At 37.6% G+C, this 24,583-nt stretch overlaps 2 protein-coding genes across 2 annotated transcripts; both read left to right on the forward strand.

Annotated features, from left to right (window-relative positions):
- Window positions 1-8,230: 8,230 nt before the first annotated feature.
- Window positions 8,231-10,061, forward strand: LOC135232474 (olfactory receptor 4N5-like). Its single transcript, XM_064291835.1, has one exon. It carries the CDS (start codon window positions 9,129-9,131, stop codon window positions 10,059-10,061), a length of 933 nt encoding a protein of 310 aa, XP_064147905.1. The 5' UTR covers window positions 8,231-9,128.
- An 11,837-nt stretch (window positions 10,062-21,898) lies between these two features.
- On the forward strand, window positions 21,899-23,711 carry LOC135232592 (olfactory receptor 4N4C-like). Its single transcript, XM_064292241.1, has one exon. It carries the CDS (start codon window positions 22,673-22,675, stop codon window positions 23,597-23,599), a length of 927 nt encoding a protein of 308 aa, XP_064148311.1. The 5' UTR covers window positions 21,899-22,672; the 3' UTR covers window positions 23,600-23,711.
- The last annotated feature ends 872 nt before the right edge of the window (window positions 23,712-24,583 follow it).

Here is a 24,583-nt window from a genome sequence, read left to right on the forward strand (position 1 = left end):
CCTGAGGGAGCAGGAGAACAGTGGGATGCAGACTTCAAATTCTCATAAAAAGACCAGACTTAAATGGTCTGACTGAGACTAGAGGAATCCCGGCGGTCTTTGTCCCCAAACCTTCTCTTGGCCCAGGACAGGAACCGTTCCTGAAGACTACTCATCAGACATGGAAGGGACTGGGCAATGGGCTGGAGAGAAATGCTGATGAAGAGTGAGCTACTTGTATCAGGAGGATACTTGAGACTGTATTGGCATCTCCTGTCTGGAGGGGAGATGGAAGAGTAGAGAGGGTTAGAAACTGGCAAAATGGTCATGAAAGGAGAGACTGGAAGAAGGGAGCGGGCTGACTCATTAGGGGGAGAGTAAATGGGAGTATGTAGTAAGGTGCATATAAGCTTATATGTTACAGACTGACTTGATTTGTAAACTTTCACTTAAAACACAATAAAAGTTATTAAAAAAAAAAAAGCAGAAATAAAAAAAGAAAATACCATGGCTTGAGCAGTCACACCTGACTCCGCAAGGTAATATCCTTGCTTTTTAAACTTGCAGCAGATTTGCCCAATGCAATACATTGTTTGATTTCTTGACTACTGCTTCCATGGGTGTTAACTGTAGATCCAAGTAAAACGAAATCCTTGACTACTTCAATTTATTCTCCATTTATTTTGATGTTGCTTATTGTTTCAGTTGTGAGGATTTATTTTCTTTATGTTGATGTGTATGTAACCCATACTGAAAGCTGTAGTCTTTGATCTTCATTAGTAAGTGCTTCGACTTCACTTTCACTAAACAAGTTTGTGTCATCTGCATAACTCAGTTTTTTAATGAGTCTTCCTCCAATCCTGATCCTGTGTTCTTATTCATATGGTCCACCTTCTCATATTTTTTGCTCAGCATACGTATTGAATAAGAATGGTGAAATGATATGACACTGACAGACGCCTTTCCTGATTTTAAACCATGTAGTATCCCCTTGTTCTGTTCAAATAACTGTCTCTTGGTCTATGTACAGGTTCTACACGCACACAATGAAGTGTTCGGGAATTCCCATTCTTCCTGATGTTATCCATAATTTGTTATAATCCACATAGTCAAATTTCTTTGCACAGTCAATAAAACACTGGTAAACATCTCTCTGGTGTTCTCTGCTTTCAGCCAAGACCCATCTGATACCAGCAATGATATCCCTCTTTCTACATCCTCTTCTGAATCTGCCTTAAATTTCTGGCAGTTCCCTGTTGGTGTATTGCTGCAACTGTTATTGAATAATCTTCAGCAAAATTTTACTTGCATGTGATATTAATGATATTATTCAATAATTTCTGATTCCTGTTGGATCATCTTTCTTTAGAATGAGCACAAATATGGATCTCTTTCAGTCGGTTGGTATCCATTTGTTGAAACATTTCAATTGGTATTCTGTCAGTTTCTGGAGCCTTGGTTCTCACCAATGCCTGCAATGTAGCTTGGACTTCTTCCTTCAGTACCATTGGTTCTTGATCATTTGCTACCTTCTGAACATTAAAACCAAAAAAAAAAAAAAACCAAATCCATTGCCATCGAGTTGATTCTGACTCATAGTGACCCTATAGGACAGAGTAGAACTGCCCCGATAGAGTATCCAAGGAGCGCCTGGTGGATTCGAACTGCTGACTTTTTGGTTTGCAGCCGTAGCACTTAACCACTACACCACCAGGGTTTCCTCCCGAACGGAGTATCTAAATAAAGAAATGAAGAAACCAAAATTCATATTTTAATATTTTAAATGCCTTTTTTCCTGAAAATTAATAGAACAAGTGGTCAAAAACCAGTAGGAATATAGAAGATTTGAACAACTATCAATCACCTTGTCTAGCTGCTGTATAGGGTTCTCAGCCATCACTCCAGGGCACACATTCTTTTCAAATTTGCATGGCACTTTCACCAAAATAGACCATATACTGGCCCTTTAAAATATACTAATATATTTCATACGGATTAGATTCTCTGACTACAACGGAATCATATAAGAAATAATTAACAAACAAAAAACTATACAATTCTCAAATACTCGCAAATTAATCCACACATTTCTAACTACCCCAATGAATCCAAGAAGAAATTCCAGGGGATATTTGAAAACATTTCATATTGAATGATTATAAAAACAAGATATATTGATATCTTTGGGATGAAGTTAAAGCAATGTTCATGTAGAAATTAATAACTTTACACTTAGAAAAGAAGGAACTTACTCTATCAGTGATCTAAGTTTTCATCTTAAGACTCTAGGGAAAAAGCAAATTAAACCCAAAATAAGCATAAGAAAAGAGATAAAGGAATATGAATCTTACTATTATTTGCTTTTAGGGCCAGGATTACGGTGAGGCTAGAGAGACAAGTGAACTGCTTGACTTGCATACAAAATTTAAGAGGTCAAAAAACTCAATAATCAAGACTAATATTTTAATCAATATCTTAAAAGATCAATAGTAATTAAAAAAAATCATGAACATAAAATAAAATTTTAAATAAAGGCAGGATCAGTAACAGTGCCATGCTGATCCCCACTGGAAAATGGGGCAAAAGGAAAAATCGGTAATACACATGTGCCATTCCTTGAAAATTTTGATAACCTGTCCTTTATGTACTGTTTTGCATTAATTTTGATTTTTTTAAAAATATTGCATTAAGATATTACTTATCTTGTGTATTAAGGTTTTTGGCAGCCTTGTAAATTTTGTGCCTGGGGCAAATGCTTCATTCACCTCACCCTAGTCCTTTCCATGCCTGCTTTCTTGATTAGATCAATAATCTCTCATCATTTATTTGAAATTGTTTCTCTTTGAATTTTATTATGATGTAAATTAACTTTCCTTAACCTTCTGTTTATTTTTGTCCCAATAGATGTATTTCCAAATAGGATTTCATTTTCTCTTTCATGAGTAGAATCTTGATTTTAGAACTTAGAGTTAACCCATTGCGGCATTAGGTGACACATTTTTTTAACTTGTTCCTTACAATGCTCTGGTATTTTCCTTTGCCTAATTTAGTTGACATCCCAATAATTCCCATTGGAAATTTTCGGTTGGGTTGTGGTCTCAAATTCTCAAAGTGCTTTCTTCATTGTATCATAAGGAGTTCAAGCAGAGTTCAGAGTCCAAGATTCCCTTGTGTGAAAAAAAAAAAATTAAGAATGTAGGCAAGAATGGTCAGTTCGTTTCTCATCTGGAGGGGAAGGATGGCTATTTTGTGAGAGTAGCATGAGAACTGTGCAAAGCCCAATTTCTGGTGGTTCTTCACATTTACAAAAAAACAAAAAGAAGGGGAAAATAAAAAAAAAAAAATGCAACTTTTACTTATTCAACTGCTTCCTTGGAATGCAAAGGAATAAAGGTCAGAGTTGCAGCAAGAGTAGCTTCAGGCTAGGGTCTAAATTCAGCAGTGTAGTATTTTCTGCCTTCTCCAATAAGTATTCCATCTACTGTTGATGTTTAGAATTGCTTTAAAGTAGAAACAACAGTTTTCTTTTAATTATTATAATTAAATGAAATTATCAATAGTATTGACAGAGTCAACATCTGGTGTCAAAACACATCTGGTGTTAAACAAATGACTGATAAGTAGTATTTCCCTTAAAGGACAGGTAAAAGGGAAGGAAGATGCAGAAAGGGTAGGCTAAGTGCTCCAGAGACAAAGTTAACAGGTTTTATGATTTTACAGAAAGTTAGCCCTGACCACTTCATTTCCATACTCAGCAGGTATGGGAGTTGCCTATGGTTCTACCATTCACCAATAGAGATTTGACTGTTAAGGAGAAAGTTGCAAAACTGAGAAAAACTTGGTATACAAACCGCTAGCTCTCTTTTAGTCAATGAGTGGTGCAAAGGTTAACTTACTCAGCTGTTAAATGAAAGTTTGGAGGTCAAGACCACCCAGAGTCTTCTTGGAAGAAAAGCTTGACAATCTGTATCTGAAAAATCAGCCATCAAAAGCCCTATGGAGCACAGTTCTACTCTGACACACGTGGGATCCCAATGAGTTGGAAAGGACTCCATGGTAACTGCTTTTTTATTTATTATTATTATTATTAATTACTCAGATTTATAAATACCATTACTCCAAAGACACCAGCAAAGGATTTATTGGCATGTGTCCATTTAAAACAGCTACCTCTTAATATCTAAGTATTATTAGACTAACTTTGGTTTAATCTTGCTCAAATGAGTTACTTATTATCTTCCTTACTCATTGAATCCTCATAGGATCTCTATCACATTAAAAAAGTGGACACATATTCTACATACTAGATGAAAACTCAGGCTTCTTAAGATTGCATGACTTTCCAGAGTCATATAGTGAATTTCTGAGTGAAGGCATCTGAGTCAAATAAAATGATTTCAAAATGAGGGCTCTTCCTACATTATTGCATTACCTAAAACATTTGGCATTTGAAGGGGCTTAAGAGGTTGTCTAATCTAACCATCCCATTTTATTTATGAGGGAATTTCCTGGCTGAAGATCTATATACTTGTTTGGTGCTTTACATATCCATGCCCAGTACCAGTAGCAATTAACTATCAATTAAATATTTCACTTGGATCCACGATCAACACCTATGGAAGCAGCAGTCAGGAAATCAAACTGCGTATTGCATCAGGCAATTTTACTCCAAAAGACCTCTTTAAAATGTTAAAAAGCAAAGATGTTACTTTGGGGGCTAAGGTACACCTTACCCAAGCCATGATATTTTCAATCACCTCATACGCATGCAAAAGCTAGACAATGGATAAGAAAGACTGAAGAAGAATTGATGCCTTTGAATTACAGTGTTGGTGAAGAATATCGAATATACCACGGACTGCCAGAAGAACGAACAAGTTTCTCTTAGAAGAAATATAACCAGAGTGCTCCTTAGAAGTGAGGAAGGAGAGACTTCGTCTCACATGCTTTGGGCAAGTTATCAGGAGGGACCAGTCCCTGGAGAGAGACATCATGCTTGGTAAAGTAGAGAGTCAGTAAAGAAGAGGAAGACCCTCAAGGAAATGGATTGACACAGCGGCTGCAGCAATGCGCCCAGGCAAAACAATGATTGTAAGAATGGCACAGGACCAGGCAGCGTTTCGTTCTTTTGTACAAACAGTTGCTATGAGTCAGAATTGACTCGACGGCACCTACCAACAAATATTTGATTATGTTCTTCAGCCTGACTTACATTTTTCAGAACATGTACAACTTGTAAATCTATATTTAAACAACTTACAAATTTGAATCAATATGCTGACAGACACTGAACTCCTATTTTAGGAAACTTACTAATAAATTCATTTCATTAGAATGTTATTGATAAAATTTTGTTTTGAAAATACGTAAATCATCTCATTTTATCATGTTCACTTACAAGCAAAATGATATCTGAAGGAATAGGAACAATTAATAAGTGATTCATATTTGGTAAATTTCAAGAAGGATACTGCTGTTCAAGATTAGTACTGAAGAGTGAGTTACGCTCTTTATTCTGTGAGTTACATTTGTATTCCATATAGAAAATATTTAGACTGGAAGATGGTAAGAAGTGTGTGCATTGCTCCTTCTGACCTGGAGAGGAAACCAAATGAAGTTTTTGGTTTTTAGATACAATGGCAAGACAGGAGTGGGATATAAAGGAGTAGCAATGCAGAGGGCAAGAGGAGAAAGTGGGAAAACATGCAGCGTGAAAGAAAATGGAGAACTCGGAGAGATAAAATGACAAAACAGAGAAAGAAAATGAGGCTGAAAGGAAAAAAGGTAGTAATAAATTAACAGGGGAAAATGAACCACAATCAAACTTAGAAAAATAAAATTGAACAAATAAAGCTTTTGGTGCATGAAAAGGGAGAGAAAGAAAAAACATAAAGAAGGAAGCACAAGTAGAGTTGCAAAGCAATTGCTGGTCTGACAGTAGTCTGGCCTCCAGGCATGTAGAAGCTTCCCTGCAGATGTTCATGTGTCTCACCCAAAGGAAGGGAACCCTCTCGCCATTTTCGCTACAGATGAACCTGTTAATTAGTTGACCAAAAGCAAAACCCATTGCTGGTGAGTGGATTCCAACTGCCCCATAGGGTTTCCAAGGCTGTGAATCTTTAAGGAAGCAGACTGCCACATCTTTCTCCCTAGGAGCCACTGCTGGGTTCCTTAATGGCCAAGTGCTTAATCGCTGCGCCACCAGAGCTTCTTTAATTAGCCAAAATGGCAAGAAAGATTAGAGATATAATGGTGAGGATTTAGATTTGTTTCAGCCTCTTCCCACTAACTTGGCTAAAATATTTTTTTTTCTTCCCCTGCAGAGGGCTATAACTTCCAGATTTCTTTTTTGTAGGAACTTATTACACCTAGAACAATGTTCATCTGATCAACATTTGTCCTTAGTCTCCGGATCTGTGCCAAACACCATTTCAGAGTCACAGGTAAAGAAGGTGCATAGATAAGAACGGGACAAGGGAAGAAAGTAGGTCCAAGATGTCAGGTGATAGATAGGGAATCCCATCTGTTAGGTAACAGTGGAAGAACAGAGGTGAAGGATAGGAAATAAAAGAGTAGAAGAGCCTGTACCCTCAGAGGTGCTCTGATGCCTCAGAGATATCTTCAAACACTAACACACCATGAAATAACTAACTGCGTGTAAGCCTGTGGGAGGCACACAAAGTTAAGAGTAAATAGAAAGGGACTCTGACTTAGTTTCCTGACAGTATTTTTTAGGAAATGCTAAAATGAATGCTGAAACAAATGCCTGTCTAAAAAAAGAAGAGTAAAATGTGAGCAGGGAAGTTAATTTGGAGAATCTACAAAATATTTGTTTTCTATTAAATTTTATTTTGGTCCTACTTTGTTTAAGCTTCTTCCCACTAATTCAGCTAAAGCAGGGTTTTTTTTTTTTTTCCTCTGCAGAGGGCTATAATTTCTGGATTCCTTTTTTTATGGGAGATTATTTTAGCTTTTTTTTTTTTTTAGCTAGAACAATGCTCATCTGATCAGTATTTGTCCTTTGTCTCTGGACTTTGTATGTAAGTATGCATTGTATTACCTGCAGAAATTCTACCTTGAACTGCTAGTAACCCATGGAAACCTCTGTATTAGCCACTCTATTCAGCTTTAGAGATGTATTAAAGCAGACAGTTTTGATGTTTTTGAAAACATGTACCCCAACATACTACTGTGTAGACTGGCTCTCTGCTATTTGGACTTTTCTATGTCTCTCCTTTTCCTTCTTTTCCTCACCCCTCTCTCTTTCTTTTCTAGGCGTCACCTCATTAACACTTTCTGTCAGAGATTTTCCCTCCTGTCTACACCTATGTTCCACAGTATTTACCTAAAACATATGTTATTTAATTAAATAGCATGGGGGGAATATTGTTATATATACAGTGCCTTAGTATATTTTTCTATAGACCAGCATTTTTTTAATTAAAAAATTTCATCCCATTATAAAACATTTTTGAGCATGTACCTTTCATATATATATATATATTTATTTATAAATTATACATATGTAATTGTAGTTATATATTATTTATATTATAAATATTAAAAAGTAGGGTTTTAAAAGAATGGAATATAGTGTCATATATATAATTATATGCACTATATAAAAAAAACAAAAACCAAACCCATTGCCATTGAGTCGATTTTGACTCCTAGTGACCCTGTTAGACAGAGTAGAACTGCCCTGCAAGATTTCCAAGGAGTGGTGGACTCGAACTGCCAACTTTTTGTTTAGCTGTCTAAATCTTAACAACTATAACACCATGTATATAAATAGTTATATATGTACATATAAATTTTTTTTCACATCTCAATGGATCATCATGTGTACCTTCTAGAATGTGCACACCCCCACTAAACAGACTGACAGACTGATCCCTAAATCTAAATTTTCCCCACAATGGCTATTCTTCTTTTTATTACGACAGGGTTGAACTTCTAATTTGAAACCCAGCAAAGGAATGATTTTAGCCTAGCTAAAAAATAATATTTAAAAAAAAAATTTTTTAATATTATTTTTGTTTTTTTAAGTACACAATAAGAAAAAGCATCCATTGACTTAAAAAATTTTTTCTTTTAAGGCTGTGATAAATGATTTTTTTTAAATCAGTTTAAACTGACTTGTACACACCTGCATTGTTCTAACAGTTGCTAAAACAAAACTCATTCTAAAATCAAGTAACATAAAAAAATTATCCTCAGTTTTCTTGTCTTTGAAATGAAGGGATTAAACTACAGGTTCTTTAGAGTTATTTCTAGCACTTTAACTCTAAGATTTTGTGAGTTCAGATAATTTTTTCTTTATATACTGTCAAATTTTGTACTGTAGCACATTGTTTGCTGACTCTCCCTTGGGTGTCATACTGGTATCAGAGAAAGAAGTGGTCTGGGTGTATAAGCATTTGAGACTGAGTTAGTGGCAATTTAAGCTGCATGGATGGGGTATACAGTGGCCACAAAAGTGATATCCAACCAGGGATACGACGAGGGGATTATCTGTAAATTAGGTGAAAGGTAAGAGTTATTATTTGGGATCCTGGTGATCAGTTTGGGGTCAGAGAAGGTAAGAATGACAGACTAGAGGGAGGGCAATAAGACAAATTAGTAAGAAAATAGAGAGAGAAAGCAGAGAGTTAACACTCAGAGACTGGGAATTCCACAGGAATCGAAGGAAGGAAATGCCTCGTAAAGTTTTGAGTCGTGTGATTGAGGAGAAAATTGGTCTAATTCGTCAAAATAGCTTTGCTTCATGCATAATATGCTCCAATAAGTCAAAGATCTTAATACTTGTAGTTATGTTGTCTCTCAATCAGGAAACTTCTTCTATGACTCAGGAAGATAGGAAGCCCAAGGTATAGGAAGCTAGACCCCTAATGTGGACAGCAGTTTTTTAGAGGTACGTGGTTCAATGGCAATAAGAGTGTTGACCTGAGAATAGTGTTTTTTGTTTGATTTTTTTTTTTTTTTTTAATTTGAAGGAATAAAGGATAAAGGATTTACCCAGGATATTGAGAAGGGTTAAGGTGTGTTGTTTTTACTGAAGTCATGGGTGTCAACTGCTTTTAGCTGGAGAACTGTGGTGTAGATGGATGATATGGAGATAAACTGTGCTTCTTGATGTACTGCAGGCCATGGAGATGGAGATAAGAAACAGCACAATGATGACAGAATTCATCCTTCTTGGTCTTACCCAGTCTCCAGATATTCAGCTCCTTGTCTTTGTGCTAGTCTTAGTTTTCTACCTCATCATCCTCCCTGGAAATTTCCTCATCATTCTCACCATCAGATCAGACCCTGGTCTCTCAGCCCCCCTCTACTTTTTCTTGGGAAACTTGGCCTTCCTGGATGCATCCTACTCCTTCGTTGTGGCTCCCAAGATGCTGGCGGACTTCTTTTCTGAGAAAAAGGTGATATCATACAGAGTTTGCATCACTCAGCTCTTTTTCTTGCATTTCCTTGGAGTTGGGGAGATGTTCCTTCTTGTTTTTATGGCATTTGACCGCTACATTGCCATATGTTGGCCTTTACAGTATTCAGCTATCATGAAACCTAGAGTTTGCTATGCCTTATTGTTGGCTCTATGCCTTGGGAGCTTTGCTCATTCCTTTGTACAAGTGGCCCTTATCCTCCACTTGCCCTTCTGTGGCCCAAACCAGCTGGATAACTTCTTCTGTGATGCCCCACAGATCATCAAGCTGGCCTGCACAGACACTTTTGTAGTGGAGCTCCTGATTGTCTCCAACAATGGATTGCTCACCCTCCTGTGTTTCCTGGGCCTTCTGGCCTCTTATGCTGTCATCCTCTTCCATTTAAAGGGACACTGTTCTGAAGGGAAGGGTAAGGCAGTGTCCACATGCACTACTCACATTATCATCATATTTTTTATGTTTGGGCCAGCCATTTTCATGTACACTCGCCCCTTTAGAGCCTTGCCAGGTGACAAAGTGGTTTCTCTCTTCCACACAGTGATATTTCCTTTGTTGAATCCTGTAATTTACACCCTACGGAACCAAGAAGTGAAAGCCTCAATGAGAAGATTATTTAATCTGCATATAGCCAGATGAAAGAAAAAATTTTAGATAAACAAGACTTGAGGAATTCGTCTGAAATTAATTTATTTACCTCAAAAAAAATACATCTTTGAACACCTCTCATTCGTCAGAACAATTCTGGGCACTGGAGAAAGAGTTATTCTTGAGATAGACAAAGTTGCTGTTCTCCTGGATATACAATCCAGTGGGAATAGAAAGATATTGAGATGCTGTTGTTAGGCACAGTTGAGTTGGTTCCGACTCATAGCAACCCTATGTACAACAGAATGAAACACTGCCTAGTCCTGCACCACCCTCATGATTGTTATGCTTGAGCCCATTGTTGCAGCCACTGTTTCAGTCCATCTCATTGAAGGTTTTTCTCTTTTTCACTGATGCTCCACTCTACCAAGCATGAAGCCCTTCTCCAGGCACTGGACCCTCCTGATTACATGTCCAAAGTATGTGAGATGAAGTCTTGTCATCCTCACTTCTAAGGACCATTCTGGCTGTATGCCTTCCTAGAAAGACTTGTTCGTTCTTTTGGAAGTCAATGGTATATTCAATATTCTTCGTCAACATCACAACTCAAAGGCATCAGCTCTTCTTCAGTCTTCCTTATTTATTGTAAAGCTTTTGCATGCATATGAGGCAATTGAAAACACCATGGCTTGAGTCAGGTGCACCTTATTCCTCAAAGTGACGTCTTTGCTTTTTTAACTCTTTGAAGAGGTCTTTTTTTTTTTTGTAGTAGATTTACCCAATGGAAAGCACCATTTGATTTCTTGACTGCTGCTTCCATGGGTGTTGATTGTGAATCCAAGTAAAATGAAATCCTTGATGGCTTCGATTTTTTCTCTGTTTACCCTGATGTTGCTTATTGGTTCAGTAGTGAAGATTTCTGTTTCCTTTATGTGGAGGTGTAATGCATACTGAAAGCTGTAGTCTTTTGATCTTCCTCAGTAAGTGCTTCAAGTCCTTTTCACTTTCAGCAAGCAAGGTTGTGTCATCTGCATAAAGCAGGTTGTTAATAAGTATTCCTTCAATCCTGTTGCCCTGTTCTTCATATAGTCCACTTTCTCAGATTATTTGCTCAGCATACAGATTGAATGAATCTGCTGAAAGAATACAAACCTGAAACACACCTTTCCTGACTTTAAACCAAGCAGTATCCCCTTGTTCTGTTCTAACGACTCCCTCTTGATCTATGTACAGGTTCTTCATGAGCACAGTTAAGTGTTCTGGGATTCCCATTCTTCACAATGTTATTTATAATTTGCTATGATTCACACAGTTGAATGCATTTTCATAGTAAATAAAACACAGATAAATATCTTTCTGGTATTCTCTGCTTTCAGCTGGGATCCATCTGACATCAGCAATGGTGTACCTCATTCCATGTCCTCTTCTGAATCCGGCTTGAATTTCTGGAGGTTCCCTGTCAATGTACTTCTGTGACCAATTTTGAATGATATTCAGCAAAATTTTTACTTGAGTGTGATACTAATGATTTTCGAATTCAGTTGAGTCGCCTGTGTTTGGAATAGGCATAAATATAGATCTTTTCCAGTTGGTTGGCCAGGTAGCTGTCTTCTGAATTTCTTGGTATAGATGAGTGAGCACTTCCAGCACTGCATCTGTTTGTTGAAACATCTCGATTGGTATTTCATCAATACCTGGAGTCTTTTTTTCCCCCAGTATCTTCAGTGCGGCTGGGCTTCTTCCAGTACCATCAGTTCTTGATCATATGCTAACTCCTGAAATGATTGAATCCCAATCAATTATTTTTGGTAAGTGACTGTGTATTCCTTCCATCTTCTTTTGATGTTTCCTGTGCCATTCAGTATTTTGCCCATAGGATCCTTTAAGAGAACTAATTTAAAAAACTGGTTTTAGGAAGAAATATTACTCTTACAAAACTAAAAAGAAAGCATAATGATAGATTGTGACTGTGGATTGGGTGTGACCATTTTACTTTTAGTTACCAAGCAAGGCCTTTTTGAGGAGTTGGCATTCCGGCTGACACCTGGCTGAGTGCTCTAGGAGCAAAGCATTATAGGCAGAGGGAACATATAATGCAAAAACTTAAAGATGGTAATGGAGTTGGTATATTTGAGGAACATAATGAAGGCTAATTTGGCTTAAGGCTAGTACGTGAATGTGAAATGATTGGAGTTCAAGTTGGAGTTACTGATAGGGTCCAAAATATATGAGGGATATTCAGTGAATATCAAGGGTTTGGTTTTTACAGTAATTGCAGTGAGAAGCCATTCTAAAGCTTTAAGCAACTGATGCCGTGCAGTTTCATAAATGACTTAGAGTCACATTCTGAAGATTCTGTGCAGAGGTCGACAAGTTTTAAAATATCATAGAGGCAAATATTATTCTTGTACATATGTTTTGAAAGATTTTTTCAGTAATTAGGAAGAGGGAGGTGAAAGGCTGCTGGGTATTTATTTTCATGAGACAAAGTTGTGAACATTTTCATTTCTTTCCCCCAGAACTTCATGATTAATATTAGCAGATCGTTATGAATTCTAGCTGTATGTTTGATCTTACCCTCAATTGATTTCATTCTGAGTACAATGATGATAATTCTTTGGTGAACCAGCCTGTTCTGTGGCAGATTGCAGAAACCATTCTAATTATTTTAAAGGTAATATGATTTAATATAGGGAATTAATTTCTTACAAAATGGCTGAAAAGCCTGGAAGAGCAAGCTATAGGCTGGGCATTCAGGGATAACTCTGAGAATAAAACAGAAGACCTAGGTTGTCGAGGGAGCTGTTTTTGCTGCAATCTGTGCCACCTATTGTCAAAAAGCCACCACCACCTTAGCCACAATGATCTAGAGCCACGAGCCCCTATCAGACCTCTCATGGTACTGCTTCTCCTCCCCATCAGCTGATTTCCACATTCAAGTCTCACATGAGTACATCCAATGAGCAGCATCCAAAACATATCTAGAAATCAAATTCAAGGACGTCTAGGATTAATATTCTTTTATTTTAAAAACAGCCTAAGGCTAAAATATTTATGAATTTAAATCATAAAAAATATTCATACTATGGAAAAGTGGTCTGAATCCTCAAATATCTCCTTCTTGAACCCCATTTTCAGCTTATCACCTTGCTTCCAATTTCATTGAGAAAACGATCAGTCAGAAGAGAATTCCTCCAGCTCTCACCACTACCTCTACCCAGTGTCTGTGACCATGTGCCTGAGATAAAGTGACGTGATACAAAAGTCAACTCTTTCATCCGTGCACCATATTTCTTCCAATCTTTTTTACTTAAGGCAATTACTCTGACAATTCTTCTTTCTCTTTTCTGCATCATTAACTTTTCCTCCCTATTGCATATTTCCCTTCAGCATATAAGCACATTGCTTCATCCTAAATTGAATCTATTTTTCCACTTTCTCCCTCCAAATATCACTTCATTACCCTTCTTCCTTTTGCAGCAAAGCTCCTCAAGAGTTTATATTTTGCTGTCTCCAATTTTGTGTCTCTTCAACTCACCCAATCACTCAGTAAAACTGCTTTTGTCATGATTACCAATGGTTTCTGGTCTCATTGCTCCTTACTCAGGCATCAGTATGTTTCACTCATGAGCAATATTTGACATTGTGGGTCACTCCCTCTTCCTTCAACTCCTTCCTTCCCAATCCTCTTCACTTTCCTAATCTCCCTTTTATCTAACCAGCTGTTCATTCTTCTTCGAGGTTTACTCCTCAACTTTCAACTTTCTGGGCTTTAAATGCCATAGGTGTGTTGATAACCTCTACACTTATACCTTTCCTATAAACTCTAGGTGCTGATGTACAGCAACCTGTGCCTCAGCTCCCCTTTCCTGTTGTAATCACATCTCAAGCATAGCATAGCCTAGAGTAGTGATCTTCAGCATACACCTCTCCCCACCTTTGCTATAGTATCTCTGTCAATTGAAATTCCATCCTTTCAGGCTTTTGCTCAAAGCCTTGGAATCATACTATTTTGGGCATATTTTCTCTCATATTCCATGTCCAACCTGTTCACAAGTCTAGATTAACTTTACCATTACAAAATTGCCAGATGAAAGAATTTCTTGCCTCCTCCAGTGCTACCACCTAGGCACAAACCACGGTCATCTCTTGCCTATGTTATTGCTGTTGCCTCTTTACAGATTACCAGTCTTCTTCTCTTACCCCATTTTAGCATATTCTCAGCTGAGAAGCCAGGATGATCTGGTTAAAACTTAAAGTGAGACCAGCTCACTTTTCTTCTCAAAACCCTCAATGACTTCCATCTACACCAAGTTAGTCAAAGTCCTTCTTTGCTTTCCACAAAAGCCCGTAATGCCCTATCTACGTGCCCCAATTCTTGCCCCCTCCCGCTCTGACCTCTTATCCAAAAAAAAAAAAAAAACTATTTCAATCACTCTGCTCAGTACCACTGCCCTCCTGATCCTTGAATATGCCAGGCTTGCTTCTGCCTCTAGAACTTTGACTTGCTATTCCCTTTGTCTGTAATGTACTTCCTCCAGATAATGGTGTGACCCACTCCATAATTTCCATCAGGCTTTTCCTCAGCTGTAACCTTCCACATGAGACCTTTTCTGAACTTCCTATTAGAATTTTCAGCCCATTCCCACAGTACTCCATTCCTCTTCTCTGCATCATTTTTGTCCATAACATTAATTATCATTTAATAGATCATGTATTCTACTTATTCTATTGCCTGTCTTTTCCCCTGTAGTAGATCATCTCCACGAGAGCAGAGATTTGTTTGTTTTGTCTACTGCCTGGCTCAAAGAAGATGTTCAGTAAATATTAAAGAAATGAATTAAAGAATAAAATAAAAATTACACCCATTCCACTGCTAAAAACATCTAATGTTATAAGGCTATAAATTGGACTTTAAAATAAAAAAAGTTACTGATCTTTTAAATAAAATAAACATGTCACACAATGAAAGGGAACTTTGAGATCTTTTCTATCTCTCTTAGTAACTAAGTTAAAAAAAAAAAGGAAAAATATTTGAACAGACACTTCAGAAAAGAAAATATATAATAGTAAGTTTGTGAAAAGATGCTCAACATCATTAGTCATCAGGGAAAAGAAAGTTAAACCCACAATGAGCTATCATTTCCCAACCAGAACAATTGCTGTTATAAAAAAGAGTGACAATCCCAAATGTTGTGGAGTAACTTGACTTTCCATACATTGCAGTTGGGAAGTTATAATGATTCAACCACTTTGGAAAGTTGAATGGCAATTTCTTATAAAGTTAAACATACATCTACCTTATGACTTTGTTGTTGCCGTCGTTAGGTGCCATTAAGTCGGTTCCAACTCACAGAGACCCCTTGTACAACAGAACAGAATACTGCCAGGTCCTGCACCTCCTCACAATGGTTGTTATGCTTGAGCCCATTGTTGCAACTACTGTGTCAACCCACCTTACTGAGGGTCTTGCTCTTTTTCACTGACCCTCTACTTAACAAAGCATGATGTCCTTTTTCGGGAACTGACTGCTCCTGATAACATGTCAAAAGTAGGTGAGACAGAGTCTCAGCATCCTCGCTTCTAAGGAGCATTCTGATAACCTTAATTCCAAGTGTTTAGCCAAGAGAAATAAAAAGAGCATGTCCACAAAATGATTTGAACTAGAATGTTCATAGAAACTTTATTCATAGTCTGAGATTTGAAGGAACTGTCCACAAAAGGATAACAATGATAAAAACTTTGAATTATATAAAAAAATATATAAAAATTATATACCTGCATACAATTCGGCAACAAAAAGGCAAAACTGCAGGCAATGCAACAACATGCATGAATCTCAAAAACAAAATGATGAGTAAAAAAGCAGATATGAGAGAATGCATGTCATATGATTCCATTTTTATGAAATTCAGGGAAAGGCAAAACTAACCTATGATGTTCAGAATTAGAGAATGGTTGACTGAGGTGGTGGTGGTGGTAGGGGGCACAAAGCAACTTTATGGAGTGATGGGAATATTCTATGTATTCTTTTGGGTAGTGGTTACTCAAACGTATCCACTTCTTAAAAACTTACACATTTTTAACTGTGTATTTTAATGTATATAAATTTTATTTTAATAAAATAAAAAACCAGGAATTTATTCTTGTTTGTAAATACATCCAGTTTCTTGAAAGACACAATAATTAGTATTAGTTTTCTGTTGTAAGTGTGGGGAAAATGGACATATGGGGGACTGAAATGGGCGATCTATCACCATACACATTTTTTTTACTATTTGATTTCTGAAACATGTGAATATATTACCCATTCAGAAATTAAACAAAATAGAAAGGCAAAGTATGTTCAAAGTAGAATGCCTAGTTTCCAACCCTCACCTCTTCCATTTGTCCCAATTTTTGTAAGTTCTACCACCCACACAGCAATGCCATTGAAAATCTGAGTCATTCTTACATCCTCACCTCTCATATCTCGTCATCAATAAGTCCCACTTGCTCTCTCTCCAAATATATCACAGTTCTAAAATCTTCTTTCATCTCCTCTTCTACTCACCAGCTTAAGCCACCATCATCTCTGGTGTATAGTCTTTCAAATGTTCCTTAGGTGGTCTTTTTGCTTGCACTCTTGACCTTCATTCAGTAGCCAGAATTATCTTTTTAAAATGTTGAATTTATAAAAATTTAAAATTATTTTGCCTTTTCCTTCCATGACTCAATTGTTTTTCTTCTGTTTAAGAATATTTAATTGAATAATAAATAGTTCCTCATTCTGGCTTCGGCAGAGCATAAACAAACAAACAAACAAAAAACAAAACTCATTTTTTGCGGAATGGATTCTGACTCTTGGTAACCCCGTGTGTGCAGAGAACTATACTTCCCAGGGTTCTTAAAGGTGTGATCTTTGGAACCCCCTCAACCTTTAGGTTAGTAGTGGAGCAGTTAACTGTGCCCTGTTGGTGTAGTTGTTAAGAGATTGGCTGCCCACCAAACGGTCTGCAGCTCGAATTCACCTGCTGCTCCTCGGACCGTATTGGGCAGTTCTACTCTGTCCCATAGGGTCGTTATGAGTCAGAATTAACTCAGCAGCAATGAGTTTTTTTCTTTTCTTTTTTTTTTTCTCCCAAGGACTCCTAGAAGAGCATAAAGCAACAAACCCCCAAGAGGCAGCTAGTAGATTCGAACTGCCGACTTTCTGGTTAGCAGATGAGCTTTTAAACACTGGGTCACCAGGATTCCCAGCAGCGCACAAAACCCGTAGCCGTTGAGTTGATTCCTACTTAGCGACCCTATAGAACATCGTAGAACTGCCCCATAGGATTTCCAAGGAGCGCCTGGTGGATTCAAATTGCCAACTTTTTGGTTAGCAGCCGTAGCTCCTAACCATTGTGCCACCAGGGTTTCCAAGCAAAGCGTTGGAGATATTTATTTCTAAAATGAACAACAATGAGTGCCAAGATTCCAATAGTATCTATTTAGGAGGATATCTTGAGTAATTAGGCTGTGTCTTCTTTACAAGAAATATGTTGAATATACTACCAACTTGATCATATTACTTTCTTTCTTGATATACCAATGATTTCTCATTAATAATTCACTATTCTTTTTTTGAATTGGGTTGTAAGATTTAAGGTAACTTCCTTTGTCTTTCTACCCACGAAGATCTGATAAACATGCTTGCCATTCCATTATCTCTGTCACTAATAGAATGTTAATTTTAGAACCCTGAAGTGACGTAGTGAACTTTATCTGACATGTATTTGAATATTTACACCTTACGCCTCTTTCTTGACTACATTTTGCTGGCATTCTAATAATTCCCACTGGAAGTGTTCTGCAGCTTGTGGTAGCCTCCAGATTCCCAAAGTACGTACTCCATTGCATCACAAATTGGCTACGTATTTTAAAATGTTTAAGGGACCTCCCCACCCCATGAGAAGAGATATTTAAGAACAAAGGAAGGAGCAGTCAGTTATTGTCCCTTCATCCAAAGGAGGTAAGTGCCTGCTGTGAGGATAGCATTGAATCCTCAGAGAGGTGAACCTTTTTTCTTTCTTCATATTTATAAGGAACAGAAAGAAGGAAGAAATGGAAACAAATATTGCACCTCTTCACATAGGACATCTGCTGTCTTGGAATGCAGTGGATGGCAGTCAGAATTGTAGCAGAAATAGCCTCAGATGTGAGGTCTGAATTTAGCATTACACCGGCACCTTTAATCTATTCTCAGGAATATAGGTCTAGTGGTCTGAGTCATGTTAACTGCTCAGTTCCTAAGGTTGGTGGCCATTAGAATCTCATAAGAGTAGCTTTAGAGAAATGCTGGTGATCTGCTTCCGAAAGGTCACAGCCACTGAAAATCCTATGGAGCACAGGTCTACTCTGACACACACAGGTCTTCATGAGTTGGAAATGTCTCAATGGCAACTTTTTTTTTAGATCCTGATATTTAGAATTACTTTAATGGAAATTTATAAGGATTTCCTTAAGATACTAATAGCCTTGGAGATGCTAACACTAGGTCTTAATTTTTTATATCATTTATAAAATGAAAGAGGGGAATGGAAAAGCATTCACAATGGTAGCACAAATGCTAGATGAGATTGCAGAGAAAATTTTCACTGACTTCAAGATTTTTCCACAAGACCTGCCCTGACCTTGTTCCTACATTCAGCTGGGAGTGGAGCTTCTTTTTTACAAATGGTGCCAGCATACTTTGGTGACTGGCTGAAGTGGAAGCTCCACGAGTTTGTGTACTACAATCTCACAGATTTATGCAGTTACTATTTCCCCAGGGATTAACTCCAAAGGCAGGGATCGAGAATCTATTACCACACTTCTACTTCTTAGAAACCAAAGCTCCTGTTAGCAATTAGATTTTTCCTGGTTTAGTTTTGGTTTAATCAGAATTGAATATGCTTCTTATTGCTATCATCCTCATCTCTCTGGATTCTCACATCAACACTGTGAGATGGTGAAAAAACTGAGGCGAAGGAAGATTGAGTGATCTTTCCAAAATTTAATGACTAAGAAATTACAGGTCCAAGAACTTAAACCCAGATAGCCCACTGCCCAAACTAGGGCTTTTTCTATGACATTCATTAGTTTGCCTAAAAATCATAGTATTTGAAGAGATTTAGAGGCCACTTAGCTGCTAGTGATTTCATATACTTACAGAGTGCCTTTTAGAGCTGTCATCAACATTAGTACCAGTTAAATATTTGATGATGTCCTTTAACCTCATTCACATTTTTAATAACATACCAAAAAAAACAAACCATTGCTGTTGAGTCTATTCCAACTCATAGTGGCCCTGTAGTAACCGTTGGGACAGAGTAGAACTGCCCCACGGGGTTTCCAAGGAGTGGGTGGTAGATTCGAACTGCCGAACTTTTGGTTGCAGCCAGTCTCTTAACCACTATGCCACTGGCATTCCTCAGAACATACAGTGACTAGTGATTCTATATGCTAATGGCTTACAAGCTAGATACCACACACTAATCGACATCACATTCTTATTTTTGATGTTTTTAAAATATAATTTTGCTAGTAGGATAGATTAATGAGAAATTCCTTTTGCGCATAAAGGTAAATTATCTATTTATTGTTATCAGTTACAAACACAAAATATCAGGGAATAGGAAATAACAAGTGATCACACTTGGTACATTTAAAAAAAATGTACCATTTTAAAGGGGGTGTTATTAGAGGGTATAATAAGGGGCTTATTTTTAGAGAAAAGACAGTACTGAAAGGTGAAATACATAATATTAATCTTTAGTATAATCCATTGCAGTAGTTAGAAAGCAAGTACTATGCTCACTCTTGCTTCACGAGAAAACAACAGTGGGTTTTACTATTGTGAACTAGGAAGGCAAATATGGGATTTAATAAAAGAAATGAATAGAAAAGAAAAGAAGAGTGAAAAAAAGATTGCAAACTGAAAGAATATGGAGAAATCAAAAGAAGAAAGATAACATAAGACTGAGAAAATGGGGGAAAAGCAAGGGGAATAATTTGAGAAAAAAATCAGAGAGAAAAAAAGAGAAGATAAAATAGAGCAAAAAAAACCAACTCAAATGTGGAAATATAACTTAAGAAAATAAAGTATACAAAGATGGAATGAGAAGGGTGAGAAGGATAATAAAAGAAAAATTTTAAAAAGGAGGCATGAGAAATTATAATGAAGAGAAGTTGGGGAATTAGCCCCGGTAGATGGTGACCCAGCCTCCATGCTTGAGCTCTGTAACAGCAGCCTGGACTCCGAGCAGGCAACAGTGCACAGTCCAGCGTCCAGGTGGCGGTGTGTCTGCATTCATCTCCATCACTCTTCTCTGTCCTGCACGTGCTCCAGCCTCACCAGCCAGATGAATCTTTGTAGCAGCTGAAATGGAAAAATAGTGCAGAGGTAGTGACAAGCATTCAGATTCTGTTTCAGCTTCCATTCAGCTTTCTTCATATAGTTAGAACAGAAAGCTGGCCACTGCAGAAATTTCTGTGTTTTATTTTTTCAAAGACTTCATTTTTCCTAATGTAATGTCTTCTACTGAGCATATACCTTCTGTCTCTGGATATGTTGTAAGCATGATGTGAGAATCACAGGTACTACCAAGGCGCACAGACCAAAATGGGATAAATGGACACAGTGAGTCAAAGATGGTAGATGGCAATGAATCCCATTTGTTAAGGAGTCAACAGGTTCAAACATACCAATGATCAGGAAGATGGCACAGGACCAGGCAATGTTTTGTGCTGTTATAGATAAGGTGGCCATGAGTCAGAGCCAACTCGATGACAATTAACAACAACAATAACAAGGAGTCAATAGGAGAACAGAAGCGAAGATAAGAAATAAAACACATGGCAGAGTGAAAAAGCCTACAACCTTTAACCCCAGAGGTACTTAAAAGTTCTATGTCCTGACAACATCTTCAGTTTCTGGGCGTGACATCAAACTCAAAACCAAACCCACTGCCTTCAAGTCAGTTCCCACTCATAGCGACCCTGTAGGGCTGAGTAGAACTACCCCGTTGCGTACCCAAGGCTATAATCGTTAGGAAAGCAGACTGCCACATCTTTCTCTCTCAGAATGGCTGGTGGATTCCAACAGCAGAACTTTCAGTTAGCAGCCGAGTGGTTAACCCTTGCGCCACCAGGGATCGAGTGCAAAAAGGCAACTGTAAAATAGTGTGAAGATGTACACAACTTAGATTCCCGACTTACGTTTTTAACAGCAGGTTTTATGCACAGAAGTTATAAATGTAGAGGTGTATGAATGTCAAAATGCAAAAGAAAAAAAGGAACAGAAAAGCTAATTTGAATGGCAATGTAAGTAAACATTTATACTTCCATTTTGATTAAGACTCAGTGTGTGTTCTTTTTGAGTGTGTTTATGATATATATGTTCTTATGTGATTATGTGATTAAGTATCTCTTTCATAATTCCCACTCTGACTATATATTAATGAATCAACTTGGGCTTAGATATACAAAAAGCAGACATTTTGATGTTTTGAATACATGTGCCTTAAAATAACATTGTAAATAGTTCCTTTGAGTTCTCGTTTTGGATTTTATTGTTTCTCTCTTCCTTCTTCTTCCTCTCTCTTGTCTTTCATTCTATCTCCTCTTTCAGTTAAAATCAGAGGACCCACTTCTCCTTCCCTCCTCTGCACTGCATATTCCATGACACTGTTTTATACCAAGTATGCATTCTAACTGAAAGCATATAAAATATTGCTATATTTTGCTCAAGCTTAATTAAGAATATTCAAGCTCCCAAAATTTTTCATCTCAACAATAAAATATTTTTGTGCACACCATCAACATCTATATATAAATGCATTTTATATAATTAATTAAACTATGATTATATATAAAATATAAAACTTTGAAAAAGTAGAACTTAAAAGTATCTGACAAGGTAATATATGAATAGAAATTCCACTATTGTTTTCACATCCATAGATTACCATGTGCATCACCAAGGGTGTGTATTCCCAAGTTGGAAGTACTATGCGGATATGCCTCAGATCCTGATTTGAGATCACAGTGATGAGTATTCTATTTATTTAAACCAGCTAGATGGATTGTTGTACTACAGAGATAAAAGGAAATATTTAGAGTAAGCCCAACTTCTTTTATTTTCCTTTTAGGTCAAAATTCCTAAGATACAGTTTACATATGGTAAATGTACCACTGTTGTATAGTTCAATAAGTTTTCACAAATAAACATTCCCAACCAATCAAGATAAGGAATATTTTTGTCACCTTAAAATGCTTTGCCATTCCTCTCTGCTATCAATTTCCTTCCCAATTTTCAGTAAAAACTAGAAGACATCAATAACTGGGGTTAACTTTTCTCAACTAGGAAAATTTTAATATACCTCAAGCAGTTCAGGAACAAATTCAGGCCAGGGTATTCCAGAGTACTACATAAGAATAGTAGATACAAGCACAGGGCTGAAGTGGAAGAAGAGTGTGGCTTGGGGACCAGGGTGTGGCACTAATGAAATGTAGAAGAATGAGGATAGAAGAGATTTCTTAGCCTGTGGGAGACTATATGACATATTCTGATTTTAGCTTGATAAGAACTATGGTGTAGATGAAACAAAAAACAGATGGAAATAAACTCTCTGCTTCTTGATGCTCTGTAGGCAAAGGACATGGAGATAAGAAACAGCACAGTAGTGACAGAATTCATCCTTCTTGGTCTTACCCAGACTCAAGATATTCAGCTCCTAGTCTTTGCGCTGATCTTAATTTTCTACCTCATCATCCTCCCTGGAAATTTCCTCATCATCCTCACCATCGGATCAGATCCTGGTCTCTCAGCCCCACTCTACTTCTTCCTGGGAAACCTAGCCTTCCTAGATGTATCCTACTCCTTTATTGTGGCTCCTAGGATGCTGGCAGACTTCCTCTCTGAGAAGAAGGTGATCTCCTACAGGAGCTGCATCACTCAGCTCTTCTTTTTGCACGCACTTGGAGGAGGGGAGGAGTTACTTCTTGTAGTGATGGCATTTGACCGCTACATCGCCATATGTCGGCCTTTACACTACTCAACTCTCATGAGCCCCAGAACCTGCTATGCATTACTGATGGCCTTGTGTTTTGGAGGCTTTGTCCACTCCATTATCCAGGTAGCGCTCATCCTCCGCTTGCCCTTCTGTGGCCCAAATCAGTTGGATAACTTTTTCTGCGATGTCCCACAGGTCATCAAGCTAGCCTGCACAGACACCTTTGTGGTAGAGCTCCTTATGGTCTTCAACAGTGGCTTGCTCACCCTCCTGTGTTTCCTAGGCCTTCTGGTCTCCTACGCAGTCATCCTCTTCCATGTGCATAGGTCTTCTTCTGAAGGAAAGAGCAAGGCTCTGTCCACATGCACAACTCACGTAATTATTATATTTCTCATGTTTGGACCTGCCATCTTCATCTACACTCGCCCTTTCAGGGCCTTACCAGCTGACAAGGTGGTTTCCTTCTTTCACACAGTGATCTTTCCTTCGATGAATCCTGTGATTTATACCCTTCGAAACCAGGAAGTGAAATCTTCCATGAGGAGGTTATTGACTAGACATGTAGTCCTTTAAACTGATTCTATAATGAAACTCAAGGATGAGGAATTCTATCTGGAAATCATTCATTCAACTAGCAAATCCTAGTTTTTTTTAAAGCTTCCCATTTGTCAGGTACTATTGTAGGCACCTGACAAATGGGACACATTCAATAAAAACTTGTATTTGCTAAATGAATGAATGATTTACAGCTGGAATGAAATGACTCAGTGGCAATGAGTTTGGTTTTTGGTTTATTGTAGGCACTAGGGAGAGAATTATGAATACTGAGAAAAAAAACTTAGCATATTTAAAGAATATAAATAAAATCATACTGATTGTCTTAGTCATCTAGTGCTGCTATAACAGAAATACCACAAGTCGATGGCTTTAACAAAGAGAAGTTTATATCTCATAGTCTAGTAGTCTAGCAGTCTGAATTCAGGGCAACCAGCTCTAGGGGAAGGCTTGCTCTGTTGGTTCTAGAGGAAGGTCCTTGCCACCAGTGTTCCTTTGGTCTGGGAGTTTCTCCATACAGGAACCTCAGGTCCAAAGGACACACTCTGCTCCCAGCACTGCTTCCTTGGTGGTATAAGTTCCCCCTGTCTCTCTGATCACTTCGCTCTTTTTTATCTCAAAAGAGATTGACTTAAGATACACTCTAACCTTGAAGATCTCATTAATAAAATGGCTGCTAATCCATTTAATTAATATCATAGTGATAGAATTAACAACACATAGGAAAATCACATCAGATGACAAAATGGTGGACAATCACACAATCATGGCTCAGCAAATTGATACAAATATTTTTGGGGGACACAATTCAATCCATAACACTGATTGAAGATATTGAGTACATGTAAGAAATTTAAGGGTTAAATTTTATGTGACCTTAAAGGTCAAATCACGTAAGGTCTTTTAGGCTGTTTCCAGAAATACCCTGGCCATAGTGAATAAACAAGAGGCCGTTCCTGCCACCTTCTGTAATATAGATAACTAACTCCCAGCATTTAAGCT

The sequence above is a fragment of the Loxodonta africana genome, chromosome 10 (assembly GCF_030014295.1).
Source record: "Loxodonta africana isolate mLoxAfr1 chromosome 10, mLoxAfr1.hap2, whole genome shotgun sequence".
In the NCBI taxonomy this organism is placed as follows: Eukaryota; Metazoa; Chordata; class Mammalia; order Proboscidea; family Elephantidae; genus Loxodonta; species Loxodonta africana.